Source organism: Aspergillus alliaceus (assembly GCF_009176365.1).
Source record: "Aspergillus alliaceus strain CBS 536.65 unplaced genomic scaffold BDW43scaffold_34, whole genome shotgun sequence".
Lineage (NCBI taxonomy): Eukaryota > Fungi > Ascomycota > Eurotiomycetes > Eurotiales > Aspergillaceae > Aspergillus > Aspergillus alliaceus.
The window spans coordinates 406,096-422,859 of NW_022474717.1; the positions used below are offsets into that span (position 1 = coordinate 406,096).

Genomic DNA, 16,764 nt, shown 5'->3' on the forward strand with positions numbered 1-16,764 from the left:
TCTAGCATCCAACATGCCCACCCAATATTTGGAGCTCATCTCTGGCTAGACTTCTCCCTTCATAGTCAGTTCAATCATCAATATCCATACTGTAAATGTTGTTTTTAGCGGGAGTAAACAGCCGTTGATCCGACTCGCTACTCTCCACCGTCTACCAACACCGAACAGTGGGTCCTTCTCCAGATCTCAAGAACCTTTGGCTCCAATGTTATCAAACCTCCCATGGTATCTACATCTTGATTCCATGAAGATGATTGAGATCTTTCGTACGAGCCGGCATAATGACACACGATCCGTCGGCAGGCATTGAATGAAGCCACAGATAGTCAATAGGACCTAATTCCCCCAAAAATTGAAACTGCAATATTCAACGGCCTCATATTAGCGACACCACTCTCCACAAGCCTAGTAGAAAGCTGAGCATTCTCATGCTCAAATAGGGACCCAACTCGCAAACATTTTCGTGGATAACAGCAGCTACCTTTAGACGAACGTGCAAAGCGAAGTTCGTGAGATGCAACAGGTGAAATCCTTTGTAATCGGAAGGGTCAACTCCTAGGTAAACACCCTTCTCCTATCAGTTACATGTAGTAGATAATCACATTTACTAGGGCTCTAAACGGTAAGAGGACCATGACAGTATAGTTACTGGGGCTTTTCATTGTTTGTGAGCCAGTGTGGTACTCTCGAGTGGCAAAGAGCATGCTCGTTCCAAGTCGATGATATGTGTGATATTCCTGCTCTCGTCAACAATAATATTGCTAGCATACAAGTCAATCCGTTGCATTACAAAGGGCCAATCATGGAAGTACATTAAGGAAAAACTGCTCGCTAAACCAAACATGGATGGGATATCAACGACCTCGGAGCACGGACTAGAATGGCTTAGGAGTCCATGATACTTGTCTAGTCCCTGATAATAAAACCACCAACCCCTTCCCATTCTAAGAATTGTTATTCTTCTTATTGTATAATTCCACATCAATGCTAGTAATTCAGCCCGGGGAGATGAACAAGGAGCAATGTACATTCCAACGTATCGCTTTTGTTTGCTTACAAGGCGGGTGAATAATACAAGAAATCCATCCAGGACTGTCGCATTAGAGGTATAAGCGCCTGGAAAGCCAGGAACGAAAGAAAGCACAAAAATACATGGAGAGGCTTCAAGCAAAGAACTAAAAGGATAAAGGTATAGGATAACGCCATTGCTACAAGTGAAGAAGATTGTGATACTTCATTAATTAGCCACATCGCGGCACCTTTGGCCATCATGTACAGGCGTAGTAGCATAATCCACAGTCAATCATCAAATCCCGGGCTTGCAACGATACTAGATTGGATTCATCATGGTAGGATTGGGGACAGCTGGAGGCAAGTCATTGGTAGCCTTGGGGATCACTGTTTCCTGTGGCACTGGTGTGATCGTCGCTGGTGTGTTGCCAACTTCGCTCCCGGAACTCCCGCCCCGAAGTGTTGCAGAAGCCGTGCTGCTACCTCCAACGCTGCCGGTCTTGCCTCCACGCTTAACCATCTTACCCAAGATTCCAACAATCTCGGCGGCATCCGCGAAGCTTTCATCGTCCATTCCTTCTTGCGCCTTATACACATCTGCTATAGCTTGTTTGGCTAGCCGCCGACAAGCGTTGGCATCATGGAGACAATCATAAAGATATGCCGCATATTCAAGTTTAATAGACAGACGCAAAGGGTGAGAACCAGGAAGAAATCGTTCAGCCAAGAGAGCCGCGTGGTTGAAGCATGCCGTAGCTGTAGGAGTGTAGTCAAGAGCAGGCAGTAGGAAAGACGACGGTACCGACTGGGGTGGTTGAACGGGTGCGAGTCCAGGGGGTACTTGCATGGCAGTGTGTCGAGAGATGCTCCCCGAGCTAGAAGCCGAATGTTCAGGGTATGATATTAATTCCACGTTTGACTTGAACGAAAACCTCGACCCCGGCTCTTTAGATGGTGACTCTGTTTTGGGTGCGCTATTTGACTTAGTACCATTGCTGGAAAGACCGGTGATCCCCGGACAGTGAACCGCAGGCTGATTATGAAAAAGCACGAATATGTGGTAGAAAGACGCTCGGAGCTTGTAGGCTAGAATATTCAACTCCACGTATCCCTCGATCATCGGGAGAACGAACTGTTCCAAGATCATTAGGCCTTCACGGGAAAGCCATATGATATGATAATATAGCTGAAGCGATTTGGTTTCTCGGGTAGGGTCCAGTCGCCGTAGTCGCCGTGCACGGAGTAGCTTCTTCGAGAGCATCACCGACAGACCTAGAATTCTATAAAGCATTGCGGACACGAAAGGGTTTTCGAGGCTTGTCAAGGCCGCAAAATTGCCCAGGGCCTTCTGGTCTACCTCGGAGGAAGCCATCCACAAAACTAAAGATTCAGGGTCTATGTTAGAAAAGTCGTCAAAGTAATTATCCATGTCCAATGTTGTTTGTGCCATGTTAGCGAACTGAATGTTTTCTTTTTTCAGAGTAATCCAAGCTTTCCAGACAGTACTTAAAACAATTTCAACAAGTTCGAAGTGACTTGGACAGTCAGCCTTTAGGCAGGAATAGAATTCAGTCGTGATTTCGCCCGCATCTGAAGTACAAAGGTGGAATGTGGAAGTAAAATTGAAATAGAATGAGCGCTAAAGAACCTGTCATCTTACCTGAGAAGCGCGCACAAACAAATGATAGAACTCGCCCAGCTTGTTCAAGCGCTGTACAGACCGATGCTCATGTCAGGCGCTTAAACCGAACGTGCTTCTTTTTTTTAGGTTTGTCGATATGCAATGTCGAAACTTAACCGAAAATTCGTTTTTGCGTACTGTCACCGGAGTTGCTTCGACCGTGCGCTGTCTTTCCCTTTGCTTCTGCCCTTTGAACGTCACCCTCGAATTGCACCAGGAAGATAATGACCAATCACCATATAACAAATCGAAGCGCTTGAAATCACAAAGCCGCCGATAGAACCGCAAAATGTGTATGTTACAAACAGATCAAGTACTGAGGGCCTCGAAACCTTTCAGAATATGCAGAATTCCTTGGGGTAGACTGTACAATGCCGCAAAGGGAACTAAAGGACAGGACGCTGTTTCCAATCAAGAGACGTAAAACGCTTCGTCGGTAGTCGATAAATGGGACTATATGCAAGAACTGGAAATATCAAAACAATCGACCGATACGAGGAAAGGATTAGCAATGCAAGGCACACGGAAGGGATGGATTGTCAGTGGTAGAATAGTGATTGGCAAGGAGCTCGTGGTTGTAAGGCAGGAGGCAGTTTTGATGCATCGTGTGCAACTGGCGCGGTAAGGCGGCAGTCTGTGCTTCTCAGCCAGCAATTGCTAGCAATGAGCATGAAAATACTGTACTAATAATAAGAGACGCTACCAAGCCCCCTGGGTTAGTTGTCGCATGGGAGGGGAAGCGGCTTAGATATTGAGATTGTTCGACAAGGTGGACTTAACCCAAAGAGCGGTATCAGCCACAATTGACCAAAGAAGTGGATGGTTCGGCTGCTGCTCCCCGTGCATTGGGGAACTAGAATAGTAAAGTAGTAGTGAGAAACGGATGATGCAAGGGAAATTACCTGCGCGGTCGGAATTTCCCCTGGCACACCATTACACTGGATGAAGTCCACCGTGGCAATCCTGTTGGTAAGTTCTGTGCTAAATTAGATGATATTCAGTTTTTTTTTCTTGTTATTGCAAGGCCGTTAGATGCATTGAAACTCATTGTCGTCTCATGCGATCTTGTTCGTATTTCTCCATTGTGTCGCTTTTCTTTTTCTTTTTTTTCTCCAAGATCGGAACAGTTGGGCAGCCATACAACATCGTCCACAATCAAAGATAATCGTCATGAGTAATTATGGGGGAAAAAGAAAAAAGTGGCGAATTTTTGGCTGCTGCCGTCCCCCAAAGTCCAACCATGACGCGGGAGGACAACGCATCGTTTAGTTCGATACGTGTCAGAATCCGAGTGCTGATTTTCGCTGTCTTGCAGCTTTTAAACCAGTCGATTGATGAGATAGGATTAATACAGTGGATCGCCTATTGTCCGGCAGAAATAAGTAGCACTTAGGCCGCAGATAGTGCTACAGACTGCAGATAATATCCTTCTAGGATGGTCATTTCAGAAAAGAACATGGGCTCGGTGCCTGAACCCATCCGTTGCGGAGACGGTCTCATGGGCTAAACTTCGAGGGTTAGCATTAGGATGGCGGCAGAAACTAACTCAGATGGGGCGCCCCGCAACGCTGACAGCTGGCAGATGCCTGCCAGCGTGGCACCGACATAATCTTTGGGTTGGCGGGGGCTGTGAGACATCAGCTTGCAGTATAATGGCCCCCTCTTCTGGAAAAGCGAATTAGTATTGGTGGTGCTGCACTCGCTTCATGGACACTAAAACCAGTAGTTACTATAAGTGTAATCGGTCAGTGTCCATGTGAGGAGAACAATGATCTATCTAGATCGTCACATGGCAGTTTCCCACCGCCTTATTGACCGCTGGGATATCTTATCTCTATATATATATGTATTTTGTACATTATCTCTACCCCAGGACAATTCGGAGTGCTTTATTTTGAAAGACTGAGTAATTGGTACAATCTCCAGTATGTGTGACTGATATGTGACTGGCATCCTTGTCTATCATAGACTTAGTTGTTGTCAACAGGGAAAAATGTATGATTCGGTGACCAGCAATATAAGAGACTATATACAGTAAATAGAGAAAGCAGTGCTAGCTGTACAGAAAGCAAACGGCTGATTAAAAGATAGATACATTCTTGTCGGCCGATTATATATTCTTTCTGCTCACTCATCCATATAAAAATATATAACTAAATCATTCTGATACGTCATCAAGGTCGTCACTACCCAGAAGCCCTACAAAGGCACGTTCTAAGAACGTCAGCCAGATCTTGTTCCGGAATTTCTTTCTTTTCTTTTGGGGCTCGAAGTCATCATCATCATTATTATCGAGTGTGTTGGTCTCGCTAGCAAGTTGATCATCGTCATTCGTGCAATCCGCTAGAAGATCGCTCTCTTCTGAAGTATCCTTCGCAATTCGGGTGGCCAACTTGAAGAAGCTGCGCACGGTAAGATCTTTCATCCTATAAATGAGATCTTTGCTAGTATCATATTCAACCTCAAAGGCAAAGGCACCCTCGTCCTGATTCGCTTCATAACCCTCGTTAATCTTTGTTAGATTGGCAAAATATTGAGTATACCCCAGCCATGTGAGCGGCTGGTTGGAATACGCCGGCCCCGGCGGAGCAGAAGGCGATGGAGGTTCTGGAACTTTGAAGTGGGGTCGCTTCTTTTTTTTCTTCTTCTTTTTCTCAGTGGACGTGTCGTCATCGGTCATCTCGGAAAAAGGCAAAGCACCTTGATCCAAACTCTCGGCCCATATCGTAGCATCAGCCAGTCCGGAGATATTATACTCAACAATCCGAAGCGTTGGGAAGTAACTGGGTACGAGGCTAGGAGATACCAAAGATACGCTGTACCGCTCAGCCCATGGACCACCGATTTTCTTGAAAAATTTGCGCTTTTTCTTCTTTGACAACAAGACCTCATAATCAACGTCTTGAACAGATTCCATCGAGTCATCCTCAATCAAGTCATGCAGAATGCCCAAAAAACCATGGGGCGGGGACGGCATTTTGGACCAATCTTCCCTTAGACTAGCAAGATAACTTGCGCGGGACTGAACCGAAATATCGCCAGGTGTGTCATCATGTCCAACATATGATACTGGGTTCTTGCTAGCATCAAGGATGTCCACTTCACGGCTGTCCTGGAGCATAAAATGGTCGATGTTCATATGCCCGTAGGCAGCACCAACAATGATATCGCGGTACTGATGGACCCAGAGAGTATACTTCTGCCAGCACGTCTCATCCCAGCTCCGCTTGGATCCAGATCTCGCCGGCGGCACATGCCCGATCAGAATCGCTTTCATGTTGCGTAATCGCAACAACTTAAGTTGCACACGTAACCATTCCATATGTTCATAACCAGGCTCTGATTTGGCGTTACAGCCATCGACCGCAGAGTTGGAGTCATAGAAATACATCGTGTTTAAACTAATTATCGCCAGCTTGTTAGGAATTACCTCTGACGTAAACCACCCGCCCTCCACAAAAGTGTGACGCTGATGCTCGGGGATGAACTTTGCCCATATATCGACAAACTCTTTAGTCCATCGGTTTGGGCCATCCTTGAAGATATTGTGCGGCATGATGTCGTTGTTTCCCAGTGTAGGAACAATCGGTATAGAAGGGGCATTAAATGAACCCTCTCTGAAAGTGTCAATAAACTTGTCGGCAATAATCTTGTTCAAGGCAGACACCTCATCCTCCGTTCGTGGTATTTTTTCATCATTATCATGACGAGCAGAATCTCCAGTCCAGATGACAAAGTCGACATGGCCTTTCAGGTTCTTCTCTATCCAGCCGAAAGTTTCGTTTATGAGGGTGAAAGGGGAATCGCATCCACTCCTTTCTGATCCGAAATACCCCGCGGAGCCTTTGCCCCGATGGCATGCGTCATCCTCCTCCACGGACGTTCTAGCCTTGTAGTGCGAGTCTGGATGTAGATCTGCGCAAAGATTAGCCTAGTATTCTCCCACTCACTTTTCTCCGCTTGCCGGGATGAATGATTCTGTACCTGTTATATGAAGAAAGCGACCGGTAAGTCCGCGGGGGGAGGAGGACCCCGCGGGACCATCGACGCTGTAAAGACCCCCATTGGAATTCCAAAGCCGGTCGCCCAAAGGTTGTTGATCTGATATAGGACTGCCGATCACAGTAGAGATAGTCGTGAGAAGCAAAAATGGAAGCATTGGCAAGAAAAGCCCCGACCGGGCGACAAGAAAGATGTTCAACCTTTACTAGAGATCTTGGACATAGAGTAGGAGGCAGACACGCGACCTGAAAGGTTCGATGAAGTGAGCGTAAAAATAATAACGGAGTTAACGTCACTAAATGCTTCGTTGATGGGTGGGATTTGGAGACCGATTAGGCTTAGCCTGCCGAGTACCGTGTTGGACCGCTAAGTGTCGGATTTCTTTCAGTCTTTTAAGGGTTCCGAAGGAGGGTCACACTTCATGTTCAGGTGGTCAGACTTCTCTTTGAGAGGTGTCTACTGACGCTAGGTTCACAGATAAGTATAGAGTATTGGATATGCAGCGACCCACAGAGACCATCCTCCAGCGTCTACCCAACCAAATGCAAGGCAGAGCCTCTCTGGTCTGCGGGAATCCCCACGTGGGCTTCAGGGAGCAATTGGTTTGCTCGTCCGATGGTCTACCGTAGTAACATGACCCATTTGTGAGTGTGGGAGTCCTAGAGACCTTGTGAGCACAGGCAGTTGTTGTGGGTTTCATAGTCCCTACAATCACCGATTGTAATAACATAACTCAATGGCTGGTGCAGCCGAAATCACTAGCGCTAAGATTTAAGGTATCAGATCTGGCAACAGCACATCATTTGCAGATCAGGTCTCGTGACTCGATATTTTCTAACACAAACGTGAAAACTCTCTCATGGCACTGGATACAGCGGGCAGTTATGTTGCATTAAGGGTCCACGCAGTGTTCTGAGAATACTGAGCTTGTAGCAACAAGATGAATTTTACGGAATGCATTCCTTAATTCAGTGCACAGAGTAGTACGGCCTTTTTACGTCCCATGAAGTGACCAGTAGCTGCCAAATTATGGATCCACAAGATGACTTTCAAAAGTCTTTTCATCATTTCATTTTGGCGGCTGAAGTCGCCGATTTTATCATGATGCCGTAATTTGAACACCTAATCGTAATACCCGATCTCTGCTAAGATTAAAATCGCGAATGAATGCCAGGCATTTGCGCCGCCTTCTCATTCGACTGTGGCAATGGATGGTCGACCATAGTGCCTTACATCCACCGGCCACTTTCACTCATGGCCATATCCAGCTGGAGAATTTGTCGATTACACCATGGTTATTCGCAAAGAAGCGAGTCTGCTAATCTGGGAAGTATCCGGTTGTTGTGCTGGGTGTTTGGCATGCAGTGACCCGTCTGATGTTTGTGGAAGCTCAAGTGGCATGAACTTGTCTCCGTTGAATTTCTCAAGGGCCATAACGCAGTTTCCATAATGCATACTAACAATATGTACGGTGTAAATCTATCATCTTCGAGAGGAACTGTCCAAAATATATAGAGGATGAAGGATGGAATCATAGAATAGTGGACATCAGACGTAATATATTCAATCGTAGCAAAGAGTGAGAGAATGGTACGCTTGATTGATTCACGATAGTCCTGGTTTTTAACAAAGCTCGAGTACAATATATACACATACATACGGCCGAGAAGGTGATCGTCTAATCCTAAAAGGGAAGTCATCTGCATCATACAATTTACACAGTGTATTACAAGCACAGGTAATTGCGGATGGTGTGACATTCACATGGAATGGGTGAGTAAAAAGAGCACTCTGGGAACTGCACTTAATATTTATATATAGATGTTGTAGTAGGGTATCTGCCCCTCATCGTCATGGTGGTTTTAATCTCACTCCACTTCTACTGCGGGGTTCGATTTCACCAGTTAAAAGCCACGCTCTCTTAGGTAAAAATGTCTCATCAGAACGAACTTTTCCCGGGTTTTCAATAATCCATCTTTATAAAAAGACCTCTACCTTAATAGCTCTGATCTTGTTCGTCAGTAGCATTTCATCATGTCCGGGTTTCCCTCTCTTAAGCCTGCCTTCACCATTCGGGTGCGTACACTAATCATCATCAAGATAAGTGACTCATGCTAATATATGATCCCAAATTCAGGTGAACATAGATGCACCTCTAGTAGTTGGTGAGTCGTGCTTCTAAACACTTCATGGTAAAATAGAGATAGAAAACTAACTGTCCGCTCAGGAAGCGCCTCTCGATCCCAGCCTTTGCAGGTTGTGGTGAGTCAACTTATCCATTTCCCCTACAAGGTATATGGACAGCGAATTCTCTAACTATAAATTTCCTTGGGAAAAAGGGTATGCTCGGGGGTACCGTCAAGGGCGACTCCGGATTCACTCCCGCTCTCGATGCCGAGTTCGTTGGAAGAGGCAATGACTACATCCACGCGGACGCGGACGGCAAGCACCTGCGTTTGGACGCTCACGGTGTTCTCAAGTAAGTCAATGCCTTGCTCTTGCTCCTCTTTCCTATCTTCCTGTTTCTGGAATTTGGACCTGATATTGTCAACATAGGACTAAGGATGATGCTGTATGTTCCCCAAACCCACAAGCACGGGTCAACGTGGAAGAAAGGCAAAACAACTAACGATTCATAAAACAGCTTCTCTACTTGCACTACACCGGTGTCCTCACCCTCACACCCGCTGAGCAGGCGGTCTTCGGCGGCACTGCCCCAGAGGGCTCAACGCCTTTCGGCAACCTCTGTAAGTACATCATCAGCCAAAGACGCATAAAATGTGTTGCTGACAAAACATCAGTCACCCATTTCACTTTCGAGGTATGATGATACGAATACTACACTAAGAGGCAGCACCATAGTAACAAAAACCAGACCGGTGACGAGCGCTACAAGGAACTCGAGAACCGCGTTTTCGTCGGCCAGGGACGCTTCAACATTGAAAACGGCAAGCCAATCGTCGAGTACAGGGTCAGCCAAGTCCTCCATGGCTAAATCAGATGGAATCAAGGTTCAGGTTCATTCATGTCATGATATTTCACTACTCACGATAAGGCAGACGTCAATTGATTCATCAAATCTCAAGTAAAACACGAAACATCAAATATGTTCCAGAGACAATTTCCGTAGCTCAAATCGTAATCCGCGATTAGCGCGACACTCCCCACACACACAGATCCTATTAATCAATCACCATCCAACAGCGGCGTCCTCTCAGAATTCCCATTTCGGTTCCCTTCTACATCCCCCACCGCACGGCGCCGAACATCCCCGTGTCCTAAACAAGCGCTCCAACTCGTATACTCACCTCCCAGTTTACCCTGTCCCCAAGAGTGCTGTAGTCTTTTTACAGTCCATAATGAGAAAATCCCCAGTGCGATCGTAACGAGAGTCCCCAGGATGGAAGTCACGGCCGTCAAGAATGTAAACGTACTGATATTGCATCCGAACGGCACGGCCCGGAGTTCCCATCGCTCTTTAGATCCCAGGGGACAGATCTTGGAGGAGCTTATAGGCGCCAAGATGGGGAAGCGAGAGGGATTGGGGACACAGGTTGAGGTCTGTGTTGGCTCAATTTAGATCATGTTGGGTAGGATGTATGTGTTGTTGAGAAAGGGTGGCGAATACAGGTATATGTGAGACCCTATGTCTTAGGTAGGGATCCCATTGTAACGTACCACTGAGCACCAGCTACAAGGGGCATCGCCTTGCAGACACCATCCGCATGACTGTCTGCGCCAACAGAGATAGAAGAGCGGATCGTTGGTTTCGAAAGGGTATGACGTATTCGGGTCCATGGCCTGGACGTGGTTTACTTCGGGAGCTGGAGGGGATGTGGAAGAAATAATTGATTGCAATGTGGTATAATCCCTTGTGATGAGAGTGGCAGGAGAAAGGAACACTTAGTACGGAGTAGACTATTTGTTATTACGAGGTTGGCAATTGCATGACCTTTTTGACATGTGCGGGGGCGGCTACAGGGTTAAGGTTACTAAGTAGTACTCAGTAGTGGTAGATAAGGCTACCTCTGGTAAAATATTTGGTCAGAGAGAGGTCTAGGATCTACCTTGAATCCCGCTACGGGACCTCCCGATTGGCCTTAAATAGGAGGTAGTTTTTTATCAAATGAATTGTGGCTGACTAAATAAATATACTCGCGTCTGTACACATAAATTCATACTACGGCATATTCGAAGTCGTCCATTTTGGTATAGGTCACGCTTCATTGTACGAAATGTCTAGAACACCCCCCTACAAAATGCCCGTAAACGTAAATTAAACCACGCGTTTGACCTATCCGGTTGAGAGTTAGCCCTCGCCCAACCACGGAGATATAAAACAACAGAGACATTGTCGACTTATGACTCACCTCAAAGAATCTCTTCAACCACCACACCTGGAAAATACCCTCTCCGATAAGCACCGCAAGCTGGAACATACTCCACCACTTCACTCTAGCGTTTGTGCTCTCGGCAGTATTCCGGTGTACACGCTCTCTCAGCACAATGTAGGACTGCTCATCCTTAACCTGGGCCAAAGCATCCGAAAGACGACGGACTGATTGGAGAGAAATAAATATTAGTTGCTGAAGCTTCTCAAGACGGTTGCTGTGTGTATTCATACCTTCCACCTCTAAAGGATCCTGTGGCATTTCCGATTCCGGGACGTAGACGATTCCATGGACATTGAAGGATACCTCCTTTGAGTTCGAAGTCCATCCCTCATTGCTGAAGCAATAAACATATTTGCCGTCGGAGTGGGCAACAAACGAGTAGTCCTCGGATGAGATAGCTTGTTTATAGTACTGGCGGTGATTCAAGGGATCCTCGACCTAATGAAGGAAATGACAAAGATTAGCAATCAATTCAATAAACGTATCCAATCAAGCCAGTCATCCGATTGTCGATTGCCCTCTTTATTGAGGGCAAACATCGACCGAATCCCAATCCACATTCCAAACCAGCATATCAAAAGGGAAGAGCCGTACCCAAAAATCGATCTCCAAATTGCCGCTGCCCCCAAACTCCCGGTCACCAACCTGGAAGCTGACCGTCATCTTATCATCCTTGTGTAGCGACTCGTGGTAGCATTCTCTCGAATGAGCCTTAAGCTGGATGGTGTGTGCGGTCACAGCGGTGATCCACCCTAGCGCGGCGATCAGGAGGGTTGAGGCGGAGAATCGCATGGTGTGTATATATTTTCTTGTGTACAATCGGGGTTTTCGGCCGAAGGTATGGTATGAACCTTCCAAATAATGGCGGGTTAAGGTGGTGAACGATTGCGGCCTGACGGTCGATATTCCCGACGACGCGCAAGGTGGTCTTCTCTCCGTCGGGAAAGTTGAGGCGCTCGGACCACCTAAACAATGTGTATGGCCTCAGGTGTCACATTGTGACAAGACACAGGTTGACAACAGTCAAGAGATAATTTCGATAACTACTATTCATTATAATAGTGAATAACTATCTTGCTAAATATCGGTTATATAATTTTGTTTGAAATCAGCTTTTGAAAGCAAGCTCAGCATTACATTTAAGCACTGAAAATATAGATTTCATAACAACTTATTCATTTAGGGGTATAATCAAACAATAGAACGTGATAATTTGCTGTAGATTACATTTAACTGTTCAATGGTGCCTATATTATCGGCCTGATTGGCGTGGCGCCTATCTGCTCATTGCTATCATGCCTAAGTACGTCGACTCCTCGTAGTGTCTTATAGTGCATGATGCATACATATTATCCCACAACGGACAAACTGACCAGCCTACAGTCTATAATTTTCTCTGTTTCAGTGACCTTGAAGAGGCCAGGTTCCATAAAAGCTACCATGCCTGTATTTATAGTGGACGGCGAGCGTCACCGAATACCCTTCATGTCATGCTTCAGAGGTTCCAGGTCCATTGGCGAGAAATGGTTCACCTATAATGCTGAAATTGTGAGAACAGCGTTTTGAGTCTTACATGACAGAGGTAATTCTCCTCTCGATACTTCCATAGGCTAACAGTGAAAGGCTCAGCGTGTTAAGACACCACCGAAGGCTTCTATAAGCGACATATGGTCCGCTCAAGATGATACAACCCTCCAGAATCTCAGACACTGCAGCATTCCATGGAAGTATATATCTGCTGCGATGAACAATAGGCCTGTTGAAGACCTCAAAAAGCGTTGGGCTAGCCTTCACGGGGACAGATTGACGAAATCCGTTGATAAGCCGGTAAAGGACACGATCAACGACCGTTTATCGTGTAAGACATTGGAAGGTGGAAGTGTCGAGCGCCATGTGTGCTTCTCAGATCCATTGGTCACTGAAGGCGATGTGGGTACAACCAGTCTACAACCTCACATTAGATTACTAGATTTTAAGTCTCTGATAAGTCATTTCGGTAGACCGAGGATGATAATATCGCCTCTAAACCTTCGAAAGTCAAGCATGTGTTCTATACCGATGAAAACTTCGATTTGGAGGACGTGCTGCTTTTACACACAATCGCTGCAAAATGGGAAAGGGATAAATGGCTGAACGTTAGTACCCGCTTTAATGATAGGACCGGGCGCAATATCACCCCAGAAGACGCCAAATCGATGATTGATCTCGAAGGAGTCTGAAAGTGGCATTGGAGAATCTAAAACAACCTTAATAGCTCTAAGGCTTCTCGGTGGTCGGCAACACCATGTGGCTAGCATGCTTAATGCTTGATGGCTCGAGTAATTATCCGAAATCGGTACGTTAGGTGGACAAGTCAATAGGAAATGGATCTGTTGCGTGATTTTTCTTTCCCCTCTTTGGTTCTTCCCACAGCTTTCATTCCAAAGGTTCGGGTGGATCAGGAATGCGTGTTCGAGAGTCTTCTTCTGTGACATCATGACTTCAGTCAACGAGTACCAGTTAAACATGAATTAGTAGGTAGCCACAGATTTAGCCCGAGGTTTTCGAATCATCTTCCCATGTTTTCAGATGTATCCGGCGAAGCCCGAGAGCAGGGGTGAGGCATCCGCATCGGACCGGATGGACGTATAAACACCACATCATTGAGAAAGACCCGGGCTTCCGCCGGCTGCTGAAGCCGATGTACGCTGTAAGGAGCACGCACCAAAATCTTGAACGATCCTGAACATGAGTCGGTCGGATGCACAAGACTGACAGTGAAATTGATTCCAGACCCTGAAACCCTGCAGGCACCAAATGTACTAGTAATTCTTACTATAGGAGAGCTAATTGTCTTAACTTTCTCAAGTTTAGTGGGGTTTCAGCTGGGAACCCAAGAATAGCATTGGCTTATAGGGATCACCGGGTTATTCTGCGTCTGGGCAAGAGAGAAAACGTTAGACGACCAGCAGGGACTGCCGGTGGGGCCCTCAAGGGTCTGGATGGGTTCGATTCATTCAATGCGAGTGTGGATTGGATGATACGGTGGGCCAGGCTGTATGTGGGCCAACTAGAGCCCTGTTTTCTAAATATATGATTGGGCGGTAATTGGTCTTCTTTGATCATTCAACTTCCATTTACTCCGGGAGATTTGCTGTGTGAGACTGTGTGCTTCAGGAGGCGATTCTTACCCAATCTAACTCCACATTTTCTCTTCTTGACGTACGGCTTCTATTCTTATATATTCCCAGTCGATCCTTCCCAACTTTCCCCCCTTCCCTATATTGTTGTTGTTGTTATTTTGGACTGATTTCGATTTCTGTCTTTTTTTGTCCTCCCGTACCTCCTTTTCTTCTTTCCTTTTTACTTTCTGTACAAATAGGCAGCGAACAGGTCTCTCCTTCTCCCCGTTCTCTACCATAACTCGTGCTCTCACTCTTTTCATTCGAAACATTCGATCGAGCAACGAGATCCTTCAAAAATGCGTACTGCTGGTCTAGTTTCTCTTTTGCTCGCAGCTATTCCCGCTGTTACCGCGCGGGGTACTCTCGGTCTCGCTCTGGGCAACAAGAACCCTGATGGCACCTGCAAGTCCACCAGTGACTATGAGGCCGACTTTGATGCGCTCAAGAGCCTGACTACTCTCGTCCGTACCTATTCCGCCAATGATTGTAACACCGCCGTGAACATCGTTCCTGCTGCCAAGAACAAGCAATTCAAGGTTGTGTTGGGTGTTTGGTATGCTACACATGTTATGATTCGTAGCGATCTCTACTGGTATTAACGTCGTTTGTTCGGGTAGGGCTGATTACGACGAATCTTTCAACAACGACTTGAACGTTCTGAAGCAGACTGTTCCCGGAAATGAAGATGTTGTCCATGCTATCACTGTCGGCTCCGAGACCCTTTACCGCAATGGCCTTACTGCTCAGCAGCTCTTGGACAAGATTAATCAGGTTCAGAAGGTGTTCCCCAAGGTGTCCGTTGGTACCGTGGACAGCTGGAACAAGTACAATGATGGTACTGCTGATCCCATCATCCAGGGAGGTGTCAAATACTTGTACGTTATATATATGCCGGTGTCACTTCGTACCTACCTAGCTAACAATTTGATAGCTTGGCCAACGGCTTCGCCTACTGGCAAGGAAAGGACATCGACCATGCTACCGCGACTTACTTTGATGATATTGCTCAGGCTAAAGCGCACATCGAGAAGATTGCTGGCAACGCGGACAAGATTCAATTCGGAAACGGTGAAACTGGCTGGCCCACTGACGGTGGCTCTGACTATGGCGCAGCGAAGGCTAGCACCAAGTCTGCTGAACGGTACTGGAAGGAGAGTGTCTGCGCCATGCTTGCCTGGGGCGTCGATGTTTTCTACTTCGAGGCTTTCGATGAGTCCTGGAAGCCCAAGAGCGTTGGTGACAACGGCGAGTCCATGGACGAGACTCACTGGGGTCTTTTCACTGCTGACCGCAAGGCCAAGTTTGATCTGTCTTGCCCTAACTAGACTTGTTTTGTTCTTTCTGGTATCGGCGGCGTGTCCAGCCCCTGTTATCTCACCTGAAGTTCTCCTGTATCATATATTCAAGTCCTAACTCAACACCAACAGGCGGTAAGCATGATATCGCTTACTTTGCGAGAATTTTTTTGGGCGCATTGATTGTGATGAAACATGTACAAAAGTACTTGGTAGTATTACAGTTCTGATATTTTCGCCAGTGTCCCTAGAAACCCCGACGTAATCCTGTATTATCCTCAGTCCTGAAAGGATGATGTGGGTATGGTTACATAATCAATACTACTTAACGTAATCGGTAAACGAGCTGCGCACGCAAACGGGCTGCGCACTCCACGCGTTTTCAACGCGCCTCAATTTCTTAGGTGATTTAAACACCAGCCATGCCACCAAAAATGCCTAAATCATCAAAATCACGCGTTGAACAGGAAGGCCGAATCCTACTGGCCATATCGGCCCTAAAAAAGAATGAATTCAGTAGCCTTAGAAAGGCAGCCGATATATTTAATCTACATGAATCTACCCTACGCAGTCGCCTAAAAGGAACCTCTTTTAGAGGCGAGCAACGCGCCAATGGTCATAAATTGACTAGTAGTAAAGAGGAATCGCTTAAAGAATAGATTCTGTCACTAGATAGACGTGGAGCACCTCCTCGGCCTGCACATGTTCAAGAAATGGCCAATATCCTACTCTCAAAGCATGATACTACATCTCCCCCTGCTACTGTAGGGGAGAAATGGGTATATAACTTTACCTGGCGTACACCTGAGCTTAAAGCCTGCTTTGCACGTCGCTACAACTATCAACGTGCTAAAGTAGAGGATCCAAAGATTCTAGATGCTTGGTTTGAGCAGGTAAATGAGGCTATTCAGAAGTACAGCATAGCTTCTAGTAATATATACAATTTCAATGAAACAGGCTTTGCAATGGGCCTAATTGCTGCAGCCAAAGTTATTACTAGGTCTGATGTACCAGGCAAGCCATTTTTATTGCAGCCAGGGAACCGGGAATGGGTTACTGCCATAGAATGTATATATTCTAATGGATAGGCTCTACCTTCCTGCATTATTTTCAAAGACAAGGTGTATATGGAGGCCTGGTATGAGGATAATAAGGTTCCTTCTAATTGGAGGATTGAGGTTAGTTCTAATAGCTGGACAAGCAATGAGATTGGCCTA

At 46.3% G+C, this 16,764-nt stretch overlaps 7 protein-coding genes across 7 annotated transcripts; 3 read left to right on the forward strand and 4 right to left on the reverse strand.

Annotated features, from left to right (window-relative positions):
* Positions 1–1,180: 1,180 nt before the first annotated feature.
* On the reverse strand, positions 1,181–2,625 carry erg27. Its single transcript, XM_032038308.1, has one exon. It carries the CDS (start codon positions 2,459–2,461, stop codon positions 1,331–1,333), a length of 1,131 nt encoding a protein of 376 aa, XP_031898392.1. The 5' UTR covers positions 2,462–2,625; the 3' UTR covers positions 1,181–1,330.
* A 2,122-nt stretch (positions 2,626–4,747) lies between these two features.
* On the reverse strand, positions 4,748–7,445 carry BDW43DRAFT_140497 (endopolyphosphatase). The gene is made up of 3 exons (XM_032038309.1): positions 7,404–7,445; positions 6,677–7,353; positions 4,748–6,607 (listed from the first exon to the last, which is right to left on the reverse strand). The coding sequence occupies exons 2-3, from the start codon at positions 6,849–6,851 to the stop codon at positions 4,851–4,853; spliced, it is 1,932 nt and encodes a 643-aa protein (XP_031898393.1). The 5' UTR covers positions 6,852–7,353; positions 7,404–7,445; the 3' UTR covers positions 4,748–4,850.
* A 1,033-nt stretch (positions 7,446–8,478) lies between these two features.
* On the forward strand, positions 8,479–9,732 carry BDW43DRAFT_282643 (DUF3237 domain-containing protein). Its single transcript, XM_032042653.1, has 8 exons — positions 8,479–8,770; positions 8,832–8,859; positions 8,922–8,956; positions 9,034–9,173; positions 9,251–9,266; positions 9,339–9,441; positions 9,496–9,515; positions 9,570–9,732. Exons 1-8 carry the CDS (start codon positions 8,729–8,731, stop codon positions 9,687–9,689), a joined length of 504 nt encoding a protein of 167 aa, XP_031898394.1. The 5' UTR covers positions 8,479–8,728; the 3' UTR covers positions 9,690–9,732.
* Positions 9,733–9,781: 49 nt separating this feature from the next.
* On the reverse strand, positions 9,782–10,664 carry BDW43DRAFT_140572 (uncharacterized protein). The gene is made up of 2 exons (XM_032038310.1): positions 10,373–10,664; positions 9,782–10,255 (listed from the first exon to the last, which is right to left on the reverse strand). Exons 1-2 carry the CDS (start codon positions 10,490–10,492, stop codon positions 9,881–9,883), a joined length of 495 nt encoding a protein of 164 aa, XP_031898395.1. The 5' UTR covers positions 10,493–10,664; the 3' UTR covers positions 9,782–9,880.
* Positions 10,665–10,710: 46 nt separating this feature from the next.
* On the reverse strand, positions 10,711–11,975 carry BDW43DRAFT_282647 (emp24/gp25L/p24 family protein). Its single transcript, XM_032042654.1, has 4 exons — positions 11,683–11,975; positions 11,319–11,526; positions 11,065–11,252; positions 10,711–10,988 (listed from the first exon to the last, which is right to left on the reverse strand). Exons 1-4 carry the CDS (start codon positions 11,878–11,880, stop codon positions 10,971–10,973), a joined length of 612 nt encoding a protein of 203 aa, XP_031898396.1. The 5' UTR covers positions 11,881–11,975; the 3' UTR covers positions 10,711–10,970.
* Positions 11,976–12,528: 553 nt separating this feature from the next.
* Positions 12,529–13,307, forward strand: BDW43DRAFT_301743 (uncharacterized protein; the record flags this gene model as incomplete). Its single annotated transcript, XM_032045100.1, has 3 exons — positions 12,529–12,636; positions 12,718–13,017; positions 13,089–13,307. The coding sequence occupies 3 exons, from the start codon at positions 12,529–12,531 to the stop codon at positions 13,305–13,307; spliced, it is 627 nt and encodes a 208-aa protein (XP_031898397.1).
* Positions 13,308–14,223: 916 nt separating this feature from the next.
* Positions 14,224–15,996, forward strand: bgt1 (1,3-beta-glucanosyltransferase Bgt1). The gene is made up of 3 exons (XM_032042655.1): positions 14,224–14,805; positions 14,870–15,127; positions 15,184–15,996. The coding sequence occupies exons 1-3, from the start codon at positions 14,549–14,551 to the stop codon at positions 15,575–15,577; spliced, it is 909 nt and encodes a 302-aa protein (XP_031898398.1). The 5' UTR covers positions 14,224–14,548; the 3' UTR covers positions 15,578–15,996.
* Positions 15,997–16,764: the final 768 nt, after the last annotated feature.